Raw genomic sequence first — 14,124 nt, 5'->3', positions numbered from 1 at the left:
TTTTTTTCTTTTTATTGCACTTCAGGTTCTGGGGTACATGTGCAGAACATGCAGGATTGTTCCATAGGTACATGCATAGCAATGTGGTTTCTGCCTCCATCCCCCTGTAACCTATATCTGGCATGTCTCCCCATGTTATCCCTCCCCAATCTCTCTACCCCTGACTGTCCCTCTCCTATTCCCCCCGCAACAGACCCCAGTGTGTGTTGCTCCCCTCCCTGTGTCCATGTGTTCTCATTGTTCAACACCTGCCTATGAATGAGAACATGCAGTGTTCGATTTTCTGTTCTTGTGTCAGTTTGCTGAGAATAATGGTTTCCAGATTCATCCATGTCCCTACAAAGGACACAAACTCATCATTTTTTATGGCTGCATAGTATTTCATGGTGTATATGTGCCACATTTTCCTTGTCCAGTCTATCATCGATGGGCATTTGGGTTGGTTCCAGGTCTTTGCTATTGTAAACAGTGCCGCAATGAACATAAGTGTGCATATGTCTTTATAATAGAACGATTTATAATCCTTTGGATATATACCCAGTAACGGGATTACTGGGTCAAATGGAATTTCTATTTCTAGGTCCTTGAGGAATCACCACATTGTCTTCCACAATGGTTGAACTAATTTACACTCCCACCAATAGTGTAAAAGTGATCCAGTAACAGTGATTTTTAACAAACAAAATGCTTACAAAGTTACTAGGAAATAAGTTACTTAATACTACTAACTACATAATAAATGAAACTGTTAGGTATTTCTTTTGGCTGATGGATGCAATGAAAAATTTCTACGATACAGTAGGGGTCATGAACCAAGATAGCTTGGGACTGTGTTACTATAATCCTATTACAAATTACAGAACATTCATATCAAAATAAAAGAACATACTCTTAGAAAAAAAACCTGTACCTGTTGAGAATCCTTGTGCAGATGAGGAGACTTTCGTGAAACTACTGTAGTAAATGGTTTCCTCACTGTAACGGTGAAAAGAAATGATCATGTCATTTTTACATATAGCAGTACTCTAAAATTTAACTTATTCCTAAAACTGAGACAAGGAATATAACTTAAACTTTGGTAATTGTTTAATCTGGAATGTAGTTATTTGAGGATTCACTGTACTGTTCTGTTTAGATTAAAACATTTTTATGATAAAAATTTAAAAATCTTTAGAATAAAAGCCCTTTTGTTTACTTTCTAAGTCAACAGTAGGAATTTTCCTTGTATTCCTTTTTTATACTAATTAAAAAATAAATACTAAACCATTAGTTATTAACCTATACTAAAAATGCTAAAAATGAAGTACTGGACAACTGTTAGGAACAAGAAAGTCAAGACTCCCAGTATACTGTTGCTATGTGCAACCACAGAAAAGAAAAGCAAGGTCAGGCATGACAGCTCATTCCTGTAATCCCAGAACTCTGGGAGGCCAAGGCAGGCAGATCACTTAAGCCCAGGAGTTCAAGCCAGCCTGGCCAATATGGCAAGACCTTGTCTCTACTAAAAATACAAAAATTAACCAGGCCTGGTGGTGCACAACTGTAATCTCAGCTACTTGGGAGGCAGAGGCAGAAGAATCACTTGAACTCAGGAGGTGGAGGTTGCAGTGAGCCAAGATGGCACCACTGCACTCCAGCCTGGCTGACAGAGTAAGACTATGTCTACAAAAAAAAGAAAAAAAAAAAAAACAGCACTGAAAAAAAGCACTTGGCGTTATTTCTTTTTTGAGACAGAGTTTCACTCTTGTTACCCAGGCTGGAGTGCAATGGCGCGATCTCGGCTCACAGCAACCTCTGCCTCCTGGGTTCAGGTAATTCTCCTGCCTCAACCTCCTGAGTAGCTGGGATTACAGGCATGCGCCACCATGCCCAGCTAATGTTTTGTATTTTTAGTAGAGACAGGGTTTCACCATGTTGACCAGGATGGTCTCGATCTCTTGACCTGCTGATCCACCCGCCTCGGCCTCCCAAAGTGCCGGGATTACAGGCTTGAGCCACCGCGACCGGCAGTATTTCTAGTCTATCTGAAATCCATTTTGGCTATGGCTTAGGAAAAAAAAATTCTACATTCTAAAATATTCACTCAACAAGTATTTCCTAAGTACAATGTGCCAGGCACTAGGGAAATAACAGTGAATAAGACAAAATTTTAAAAAAAAAAAATCCTTAAGAGACACAGTAGACAAATAATAAACCAGATAAATTCAGATTATGATACAAAATGGCATCTCATCGAACAGTGATATGATACAGAACAATTTTTGATACAGGGGTCAGGAAATTTTCTCATGGGAGGTAACATTTAAGTTGAGACTTCAAGAAAAAACTCAGCCATGACAAGGGTAAAAGTGTTCAGGTAAAAGGCTGAATATCAAACTCTGAGGCAGAAAAGATGGCAAGCATGCAGAATAGAAAGGAGTGCAGGGTGGCTAGTTTTGCCACCTTATCAGGTATCCCTTTAAAAATAGGATTTTTTGGCCAGGCGCAGAGGCTCACACCTGTAATCCTCGCACTTTGGGAGGCTCAGGCCAGCGGATCACTTGAGGCTGGGAGTTTGACAGCAGCCTGGCCAACATGGTGAAACCCTGTCTCTACTAAAATTACAAAAATTAGCAAGCTGTGGTGGTGCATGCCTGTAATCCCAGCTACTTGGGAGGCTGAGGCAGGAGAATTGCTTGAACCAGAGAGGCAGAGGTTGCGGTGAGCTGAGATCATACATTGCACTCCAGCCTGGGGGACAAGAGTGAAACTCCATCTCAAAAAAAAAAAAAAGATTTTTTTTTTATAAATCTAAAATCACAAAAAGACAAATTTTAAAATGATAATTACTATAAAAAAATCACAGCTATAACTAGTGTAAACTTCATTTTTAGGCAATTGCTATTTATGACTTCATTATTTTCCTGCTAAAATTCAGAATAAAATAAAAAGTCATTTTGGAACTTGACATTTCTAAAAAGTTTTTTAAAAATACTGGATGGAAACTGATGTTTTCCTTTACTGCCTTTGCTACAGAATAACATTCTAAATTAACGTTTCTAAGCTATATACAATTATCTCACAAAAAAATTTGGAGATTTTTTTTAACACTTTCACACATTCTAAATTGGTGGCAAAATTTATTCTTCTCTAATTTTGCATTAAACTTCATGAAAGTATGTTATACCCTAGTGATTCAATCTTCTCAAATTGTCTCAAGCAACCAACTTAATCCTTTTTAGAGAAATATATTTACATCAAAAAAGCAAATTTAGTCGATCATTACTCATGGATTCTGCCTACTCCCTAAAGTTTATTTGTGACCCCCAAATCGGTATTGGCTTTACTTTCATGGTCATTTGCAGACATACATAGAGCAACAAAAAGTGAATTGCATAAAGCACATGTTCTCAAGGCAACGCTCTTGCCTTCTTGTTTTAGCTTACACTGTAAACAATCGTCTTTTTCATGGTCGTTTAGTGCCACATTTTTCATTTCTGTGCTTTTTACTGGTAATTTCACTATTTAAAATGTCCCCAAAGAGGCTGGGCGCAGTGGCTCATGCCTGTAATCTCAACACTCTGGGAGGCTGAGGTGGGCGGATCACCTGAGGTCAGTTCAAACCAGCCTGGCCAACATAGAAAAACTCCATCTGTAATAAAAATACAAAAATTAGCTGGGCATGGTGGCACACACCTTTAATCCTAGCTATTTGAGAGGATGAAGTGGGAGAATCAGTTGAACCCAGGCAGCAGAGGTTGCAGTAAGCCGAGACCGCACCACTACACTCCAGCCTGGGAAACAGAGTGAGACTCAGTCTCAGAAGAAAAAAAAAGAATAAATAAGAGGTAAGAAAGTGGAGACTGTGTATGTAGCAAACGCCACTGCACTTCAGCCTGGGCAACAGAGTGAGATTCTGTATCAAAAAGAAAAAAAAAGTCCCCTAAGTATAGTGCCGTCTAGTGTTCCCAAGTGCAGGAAGACTGCTATGTTCCTTATAAAGAAAGTAAAGTGTTAGGTAAGTTTTTTTACAGGTAAGAGTTATATTGCTGTTGGCTATGAGTTCAATGTTAATGAATCACCAATACATATTAAATAAAGCGTCTTGGCTGGGTGTGGTGGCTCACGCCTGTAATCCAAGCACTTTGGAGGCCACGGTGGGCAGATCACCTGAGGTCAGAAGTTCAAGACCAGCCTGACCAACATGGTGAAACCCCGTCTTAAAAATAAATAAATAAAGCATCTTTAAGCAGAAACATACATAAAACAAGATTATGTATTCATGAAATAATGAAAATGTTCTGACCACAGACTTGCAAGAAAGAACTTAACCCTGTATTGTATTTCCCCTAGGAGCAAGGCTTATTTACTAATTATGTATTATCAGTGACTTCACAGAACTACTGCAAATAATCAGAATCAACTGTAATTTTCAACTCGATGAGAGAAGAGTTGGTTTCCCAAACCAAATCATTTTTTTGAGAAAAAGTTTTGCTCCGTCGCCCAGTCTATAGGGCCGGGGCACAATCTCTGCTCACTGCAACTTCCGCCTCACAGGTTCAACTGACTCTCCTGCCTCAGCCTCCCCAGTAGGTGAGATTACAGGTGCCCACCACCACACCCAGCTAATCTTTATGTATTTTATTAGAGACGGGTTTCGCCATGTTGGCCAGGCTAGTCTCAAAGTCCTGACCTCTGGTGATCTGCCCACCTTGGCTTCCCAAAGTGCTGGGATTACAGGCATGAGCCACTGCAACTGGCCCTCAAAATGAAATCTTATAAGACCTAAACCTTCATGCTAGAAATTCATAGTCTTATATGGTATCATAAAACCTTCTACTCATAGTTTTCATTAAAGCTTTTTACTTTCTTTCTTTTTTATTTATTTATTTATTTTTTTTGAGATGGAGTTTCACTCTTGTTGCCCAGGCTGGAGTATAATGGCAGTATTTCAGTTCACTGCAAACTCCACACCCTGGGTTCAAGCAGTTCTCTGCCTCAGCCTCCCAGGTAGCTAGGATTACAGGCTGCCACAACACCTGGCTAATGTTTTGTATTTTCAGTAAAGACAGGGTTTCACCATGTTGGTCAGGCTGGTCTCAAACTCCACCTGCCTCGGCCTCCCAAAGTGCTGGGATTACAGGTGTGAGCCACCGCGCCCAGCTATTTTTATTATTTTAGAAAATAACAATTATCTTCAAACTTAATCACATTTCAAAGAATCATTTTAGTAGGTACAATAAGCTATTTATAATTTTCTCCGGAATCTCATGAGATATTCAAATAAAAGTTGAATTTTACCTTCTGAGAGTAGTGCATTGTTCATTTACATTCAAATGTATACATTATTTACTATTGTATTCTTTAAAAGACAATGTTGTTGCCAGTGTACCGTAATGAAAGTCAAAAGATCAATGACATACTGAAAGAAAACACTTACAACATATCATAAAGGGCTAATAATGCTAATATATAAAGAACTCTTAGAAATTAAGAATTAAAAAGCTGGACAAATGGTAGATAGAAAGGATAGTTCATGGAAAAAAATAAACAAATGATGTTAAACAAATGAAAAGATGTTCAATTTCACCTGTACTAGTAAAAATACAAATTTAAAATAGAGTGAAAAGGTCGGGCATGGTTGCTCATGCCTGTAATCCCAGCACTTTGGGAGGCCAATGTGAGTGGATCACTTGAGGTAAGGAGTTCAAGACCAGCCTGACCAACATGGTGAAACCCCATCTCTACTAAAAATTTAAAATTAGCCAGGTGTGGTGGGCACACCAGTTATCCCAGCTACTTGGGAGGCTGAGGCCTAATCACTTGAACCCAGGAGGTGGAGGAGGTTGCAGTGAGCTGAGATCGCGCCACTGCACTTCAGCATGGGCAACAAGAACAAAACTCTGTCTCAAAAAGAAACCAAAAACAAATAAATTAAATACACTGAAAAGCCATTTCTCATCTATTATATTGGCAAAAATTCAAAAGCTGGGCAATACACTATTGGCAAGGCTGTGGAGAAACAGCCAGTCTTATAGATTACTAATGGGAATAAGAAATGATTAATTCCTATGAATAATTATATATAAATATATATTTTTTTATACGGAGTCTGGCTCTGTCACCCAGGCTAAAGTGCAGAAATTCCCGCCTCAGCCTCCTGAGTAGCTGGGATTACAGGTGCACATGCACGCACCACCATGCCCAGCTAATTTTTTGTATCTTTAGCAGAGACCCGGTTTCACCGTGTCGGTCAGGCTAGTCTCGAACTCCTGACCTCGTGATCCACCCACCTCGGCCTCTCAAAGTGCTGGGATTACAGGTGTGAACCACTGCTCCTGGCCTCCAGGATATATTTTTAAGTGAAAAACGCAAGGGGTTAAAGAATATGAATTTAGTATTTTACTGAATGTGGAGAAATAAGAATTTCTATATGAAGCTATTTATTTTTATAAAAAGAACCATAAGTATATTGGTTGCCTAGAGCAGGCGTGTAGGAATGTGACAAAGTATAAGAAAGGAATCTGAGAATGTTTCTATACAGCTTTGACTTTTGAACTCAGTTAATATTTTACATTGTCAGAAACAAATTGGGCCAGGTGCGGTGGCTCACACCTGTAATGCCAGCACTTTGGGAGGCCAAGGTAGGCAGATCTCCTGAGGCCAGGAGTTCAAGACCAGCCTGGCCAACATGGCGAACCCCGTCTCTACTAAAAATACAAAAAATTAGCCACGCATGGTAGCAGGCGCCTGTAGTCCCAGCTACTCGGGAGGCTGAGGCAAGAGAATGGCCTGAACCCAGGAGGCAAAGGCTGCAGTGAGCCAAGATCACACCGCTGTACTAGAGCCTGGGTGACAGAGCAAGACTCCATCTCAAAAAATAAAATCAATCAATCAATCAATCAATCAATCAACAAGGATGGACAAAAATAGCCCTCACATAGACTAAAAATAATGAACTTAACTACATTTATATAAAATGCTAATATAATCATCCTAAGGAAAAAGTAACCCAATTTTTGAACTAGTATTTTAATTCTACACTCTCAATAGAATATATTCTGAAAACAAAAACTACAAAGGATTTGTGAACTTTATGAATTTGTAAAGCTTTTTTACTAGCAGTAACAATGATATAACAATTTGGAAGCTCTCTGGTATTGCAGATTTGAGGAAGTATACCAATACTGGGACCCAGGATCCTCTCATATTATGGGAGTATAAAAATGCAATTATGAACTGGGCACGGTTGCTCATGGCTCACACCTGTAATCCCAGCACTTTGGGAGGCCAAGGCAGGCAAATCACAAGGTCAGTTCAAGACCAGCCTGGACAACATAGTGAAACCCTGTCTCCACTAAAAATACAAAAAAATTAGCCGGGCGTGGTGGCAGTCGCCTGTAACTTGGAAGGCTGAGGCAGGAGAATCGCTTGAACCCAGGAGGTGGAGGTTGTAGTGAGCCGAGATTATGACATTGCACACCAGCCCGGGGACAAGAGTTAAACTGTTTTAAAAAAAATAAAAGAGAAACACAACTATGGAATGGAAGAAAGAGGAAAAGAACTCTATGGTATAGAACTGAAGTTAGAAGTATTAATATAAACTCACTTTTAAAAAAAATTATTCCCTACTACCTGTCTAAAAATGAATAATGATAAGACTAGATGTAATTAGTTTGGCATGGTGGTGTACACCTGTAATCCCAGCTACTTGGGAGATAGAGGTTTCAGCCAGCCACTCCAGCCTGTGTGGCAGTGAGACTGTCTCAAAAAAAAAAAAAAAAAAAAAAAAATAGATTGACATATTCATACACATACATACATATATATTTTTTGACATATTCACTTAAATATGCCAATATATGCTTATATATGCATAGAATATTTCTGGAGGGGTATCTTAGAAGAAAACTGTAGCTAATTCTGAAGGGTAGACTGAGTGATGTGGTTGGATGGGGACTTACTTTTCATTGTATTACTCTCTATTAATACTGGTTTTATTAAGTACATGTATTATCCATTTAAACACTATGTAATTCTTTAATGTAGCAACCAGAGCTAATATCTATATTCTTTATAGCTCTTAGAGCTATAAAGAGAACAATCCAAAATAGACATTCAATTCTAACCTTCAGGACTGCTATCTGGCTCATATGTCTGTTGAGTTCCTTGTTCGAAGACAGTATTTTTCTTTCTCAATATTTCCAAGCTGTCTAAAGCAGTACTGTGTTCAGATAGTGACTTTAAAATGGAAATGGTATTTACTAATCCAGAAAGTTCTGAAGAATTTTTAGGATTCCAGTATTGGTTGTCCTCTCCAGAAGTTTCAACTTCAATATGGTTAGGGGGTAGACTAATAATCTTTCCCAAATCTTCAGGTTCAGATTTATGTGGTTCTGTGTCTTTGGAAATAAAATGATTTTTTCCCAGTGGGTAAAACAAAGAATTGAAAATGTGGGTATTTGATTTATCAAGTGTAATACAATCAGAGTGATTCTGATTGGTATTTAATAGTTGGACACTGTTGTCACTACTAGAAGTTGACGGTAAAACATGTTCATCATTTTTGTCTAATAGGTCACTTCCCAAAATAAAAGGATGAGATTGAGCATCTTCTGAAAATAGGTTACTGTTTTCAGCAGTCTGGTTTTGAATATGAGGAATATGTGAATTCATGTTTGTATCTTTAGATTTATTTGGGAGTAAAGCAGAGTCATAGTTAATTCTGACTTTTTGAATACATTTATTAGCATCTTCTTTGTTACCTATGTATACATCACCAGTCCACTCAAAAGATTCAGAATTGCTCAATGTGTCACTATACTCCTCTATTTCTTTTCCAGTGTTTCCAGCTTTACAAATTCCCATGTCAAAACCCACAAAAGTTTTATCACAAAAGTGTGATGGCAGAGTCTCTTTAATAGGAAATGTCTCTGTAGGTTTGCCACCAACAGATGTCAAGAGTGGCAAATGTTCACCCTCAATCTCTTTATAGTTTGTATTCTCAGACCTCTTTTGAACACATAAATTGTCATCATTAACCAAAATGTGCTTTACCCAGCTCTCTGAGTCCTGGGAAATTTTTTTGCTTTCCTGTGACTCCTCTTCAGTGTCACTGGTTTCAAAATTGTTCAGATTAAAAGTTACCTCCAAAAATGGTTGTGTTACATTACTCAGCGATTCATGAATACTATTAAGATTTTCATTATCCATTTTACTTTTAGAAAACATGTCTGTAATGTCATCAGAGATCCTAGCATTATTACTAGATTCAGTTTGGAGATGTTTTGGTTCTGGCAGAGATGACTCTGGTTGTTCACATTCCTTTTCCAGTGTTCCACATGTATTTACCTCCTGATCATTTTCTTTAACAAGAACTGATCCTTTAATGCACACCTTGTCATTTTGATTAAAAGGTATTTTATTATCTTCTTGAATGTCTGATTCTGATAATGTACCATCATTTTCTGCACTTTTACAGGTAACCTGTAAGCCACTGCCATCGCTGGATGAAGGAATTTCTAATTTTACTTCTTGATTCCAGGATTGATCATTATTACCCACTGACTTGTCTACATTACACTTTTTCCCCTCTTCAGCACATGTTTCAAAGAACTGTATCTTTTTTTGTAACAAAAGATCTTTCAAATTAGAATTCATATCATCTTCCTGAGCCCTGGGTTTCCTTTCTGTATCATGCCCATCTTCAGTAGAAAAATCCATAGGTGAACTTTGTGAGGATAAATACATGGCCCACCGGCTTTTACTTCTCATGGTATTTTCTGATTGATGCTGGCAGTATAAATTGTCTGTGCTCTTCATCTCAGCACACTCTTCCTGTTGAATTACATACTTTGATTTAGTAGCAATTTTTAAACTTCTATGTGGTTGTTTTTGAGGAAAATGCTCTGTTATCTCAGAATTTAGTTCCTCACATGTACCAGTTGATTGGGACTTCAGAAGAGCTAATATCTGTGCTTTGCTTCTGATGTTTTGTGAAATTCCTGAACAGTGGGATGCCAAACTATCTCTTTTCACAGGCTCACTGGTCAGTAAAGAGTCTGAAAGTTTACTTCCAGAATTCATAGGAGAGCAAAAATAATTTTCTTCACATAGCACTTCTGAGTTAATGTGGAAGGATGGAGAAAAAACCGAAGAAAAATCCATGGCATTTCTCTCTCTGTTCTTGTAAGTCACAACATTCTCAGGGTCTGCTGGTATGTTATTTACATCCTTCTTGCCAACAGTAGGAAACAAAGGAGGCATGCTGTAGAATGGAGAAAAAAAAGTAGGGCCAGGTTTCTGAGCTTCATGTGATGCAGCCGATTCACTGCTTTCCGTAGTAACCGTTTTCTTCGGAACCTGACGTGGTCCTTGAAAACCCTGAAAATATTAAAATAACTGTTAGCTGTACCATTACCCATAAAGAAAATGTGAAATAAACTGGCTAAGAAAAAAAAAAAAAGAATAAGGATTGTTTGTGCTTTGCCTAAGGTAAAGTAATAATTCAGATTTAAAATTGTTACATTACATTCATTTGTAATAAGATTTTTCAAAGTAGGGTTTATTTCCTTTCTACCTAAGTATACTGTTAAGTGCCCTTTGAATGACAAAGTATAATCACTTCAAAATTCACTACTTTTTGAGACAATTTGATAAATATATCTGATGTATTATTTTCCACAGAAAAACTTACAGTAAACTTCCTTTTTAAGCCAGAGGGCTGACATCCAAGAGATCGGCCAGAGGATATCAATGTCCTTGAATTTAACTCTGGTGCTTCTTTATTCATATTCTGCTTAACAATACCTGTGGCTCCAGCAACTTTAACCTCTTCAACTGTGATTAAGTATCGATCACTTTCTAAGTCATCTCCAGGTTTCACCTAAAATTTAAAGAATAAATATTAAAATCACATACATCTAATTTTTGATTATCTACGTATTCCAGGATGCTCACTAGCACTAAGACAAAATAAATAGGTGTTGAACGAATAAATCAGTACCTAAAGTCTTCAATTATTTATTATTATATACTAGTTAACTATTAATAAGCACAAAAAAGGACAATAACATATTTAAAATTTTATCTGGTTTTTTTTTGTTTGTTTTTTTTTTTTGAGATGGAGTCTCACTCTGTCACCAGGCTGGAGTGCAGTGGCACGATCTTGGCTCATTGCAGCCTCCACCTACTGGGTTCAAGCAATTCTCCTGCCTCAGTCTCCCAAGTAGCTGGGACTACAGGCATGTGCCACCATGCCCAGCTATTTTTTTATTTTTAGTAGAGACGTGGATTTCACCATGTTGGCCAGGATGGTCTCCATCTCTTGACCTCCCTCCTTGGCCTCTCAAAGTGCTGGGATTACAGGCATGAGCCACCACATCCAGCCTCTAATTTATTTATTCAATAACATATATTAGAGCTAGATGTGGCTTACACCTGTAATTGCAAGACTTTGGGAGACCAAGGCAAGAGGATTGCTTGAGGCCAAAAGTATGAGACCAGCCTGGGAAAAAATATTCAGATCCTGTCTCTGCAAAAAAATTTGATTTTAAATTAGTCCGGGCTGGGTGGGATGGCTTATACCTGTAAATCTAGCACTTCAGACACCAAAGCAGGAAGATTGCTTGAAGCCAGGAGGTCAAGACCACCCTAGACAACATAGCAAGACCCCAACTCTCCAAAAAGCTTTTAAAAAAATTAGCCATGCATAGTGGCATGTACCTGTAGTCTCAGCTATTCGGGGGATGAGGTGGGAGGATGCTTTGAGCCCAGGAGGTCAAGGCTGCAGTGAGCGGTTATCACACCACTACTCTCTAGCCTAGGTGACAGAATGAGACCCTGTCTGAAAAAAACAAAAAAATTTAGCCAGGCATGGTGGCATGTTCCTATAGTCTCGGCTACTCGGAAGGCTGAGGTAAGAGGATCCCTTGAGCCCAGGGGTTTGAGGCTGCAGTGAGCTATGATCACACCACTATACTCCAGCCTGGATGACAGAGTGAGACAATGTCTCTAAAAAAAAAAGTTAAATTAGTAAATAAGTATTATGTACTGGGGACCTATAATGAGGCCCTTTATTACATGCTAGGGATACAAAGACGAACAAGAAAAAAAATGCCTCTAAGATTATCAGCCTAATTTGAAAATACACAAAATCTGTATCAGATTAATATTTTACTAATGAAATGATTTTTTAAGATTAAATAACAGTAGTCACCACCAATCAAACCATATACTAAGATACCGATTCTCCTAGACCCTTTTAAAAAAATATAGTACCATAACCACTATTGATGTTGTGTAAAATTTCAAAATGAATTAAATGCTATGGCCAGAAGTCAACTACATCATCATAATATACATTTTAACACATTTAGAATCACTGTACTAGGCCGGGTGTGATGACTCATGCCTGTAATCCCAGCACTTTGGTAGGCCAAGGCATGAGGATCACGAGGTCAGGAGATCGAGACCATCCTGGCTAACACAGAAGGTCAAAAGTTCAAGACCAGCCTGGCCAACATAGTGAAACTATCCCTACTAAAAATACAAAAAATTAGCTGGGCATGGTGGCGCACACCTGTAATCCCAGCTACTCGGGAAACTGAAGAAGGAGAATCGCTTGAACCCAGGAGGCAGAGGTCACAGTGAGGTGAGATTGCGCCACCACACTCCAGCCTTGGCGACAAAGCGAAACTCCATCTCAAAAAAAACAAAGGAGTTAGGTGCGGTGGCTCACGCTGTAATCCCAGCACTTTGGGAGGCTGAGGCGGGCAGATCACAAGGTGAGGAGATCAAGACCATCCTGGCTAACACAGTGAAACCCCGTCTCTATTAAAATACAAAAATTATGTGGGCATGGGATTATAGGGCAAGCGCCTATAATCCCAGCTACTTAGGAGGCTGAGACAGGAGAATTGCTTGAACCAGAGAGGCAGAGGTTGCAGTGAGCCAAGAGAGTGCACGATTGCACTCCAGCCTGGGTAACAGAGCAAGACTTTGTCTAAAAAAAAAAAAAAGAAGAAAAGGAATCACTATACTAAAACTGCTAGGCACTTTACAGAAGTTATTTCTAACCTTCAGACCAACCTTGTAAAGTCTGTCTATGATCTATATTTTACAGCAGTGAAGTTAGACATAGAAAGCATTGGTGGACCAGAAAGTACTTAGGTGTGAGAAATGAACCCAGAATGACCAACTCTAATACACTTATTTTTCACTAAAATATGCCTTTAGTCCTCTTTCTATGCTTTTTCCTCTTTGAGAGGAAAAACAAAAACTAAGTATTTGAGAGAATACTTTATTTATGTATTTATTTTTCAGTTAAGGGGTACATGCACAGTTTTGTTACAAAGGTAAACCTGTGTCATGGGGGTTTGTTACACAGATTATTTCATTACCCAAGTGCTAAGCCTAGTATCCATTAGTTATTGTTTCCTGATCGTCTTCCTCCTCCCACCCTCCCTCCGTCCTCCAGTAGGACCCAGTGTCTGTTGTTCCCCTCTGTGTCCATGCGTTCTCATCATTTAGCTCCCCCTTATATGTGAGAACATGTAATATTTGGTTTTCTGTTCCTGCATTAGTTTGCTAAGGATAATGGCCTCCAGCTCCATCCGTGTTCCTGAAATGGAACATGATTTCACTCTTTCTTTATGGCTGTATAACATTCCATGGTGTATTTGTATCACATTTTCTTTATGCAGTCTATCGCTGATGGGCATTTAGGTTGATTTCATGTCTTTGCTATTGTGAATAGTGCTATGATGAACATACAGGTGCATGTGTCTTTATGGTAGAACAACTTACATTCCTTTGGGTATATACCCAGTTATAGGTCTGTTGGGTTGAATAGTAGTTCTGTTTTTAGGTGAGAGAATATTACACTTAAACGAGAATATGTCACAAAAAAATTCCAACAGTATACCTCTACCTATGAAAAAATCATGTAGTCAAATTAGACTCTAGAATCAGCTCTTGGGATCAAATCTCAGCTTTCCTACCACTGTAACTCTATGAACATGAGCCTTTCTTCACTGCCCTCCTAAACTATAAAAATCAGCTTGTTTTAGATTTAAATAGTCAGTTGTAGAGATTAAAGGAAACAATATTTAAAAGGTTTTGGCACAGTCTAGTTATACTACATGT

At 38.5% G+C, this 14,124-nt stretch overlaps 1 protein-coding gene across 10 annotated transcripts in view; it reads right to left on the bottom strand.

Moving 5' to 3' along the window:
• ZGRF1 (zinc finger GRF-type containing 1) overlaps nucleotides 1-14,124 on the bottom strand; it is an 85,939-nt gene that overhangs the window by 63,397 nt on the left and 8,418 nt on the right. For all 10 annotated transcript variants that reach the window (XM_032254708.1, XM_032254707.1, XM_032254713.1 and 7 more), the window contains 3 exons: nucleotides 10,676-10,864; nucleotides 8,109-10,362; nucleotides 911-975 (listed from right to left, as the gene is read on the bottom strand). In XM_032254708.1, coding sequence (XP_032110599.1) covers nucleotides 911-975; nucleotides 8,109-10,362; nucleotides 10,676-10,864 — 2,508 coding nt within the window. The remainder of the gene's footprint in view (nucleotides 1-910; nucleotides 976-8,108; nucleotides 10,363-10,675; nucleotides 10,865-14,124) is intronic.

Source organism: Sapajus apella, unplaced genomic scaffold, assembly GCF_009761245.1.
Source record: "Sapajus apella isolate SASKATOON/1434 unplaced genomic scaffold, GSC_monkey_1.0 scaffold87, whole genome shotgun sequence".
NCBI classification, from domain to species: Eukaryota; Metazoa; Chordata; class Mammalia; order Primates; family Cebidae; genus Sapajus; species Sapajus apella.
The sequence above is the reverse complement of the archived record's forward strand: the minus strand, read 5'-3'. Positions and strand labels throughout refer to the sequence as shown.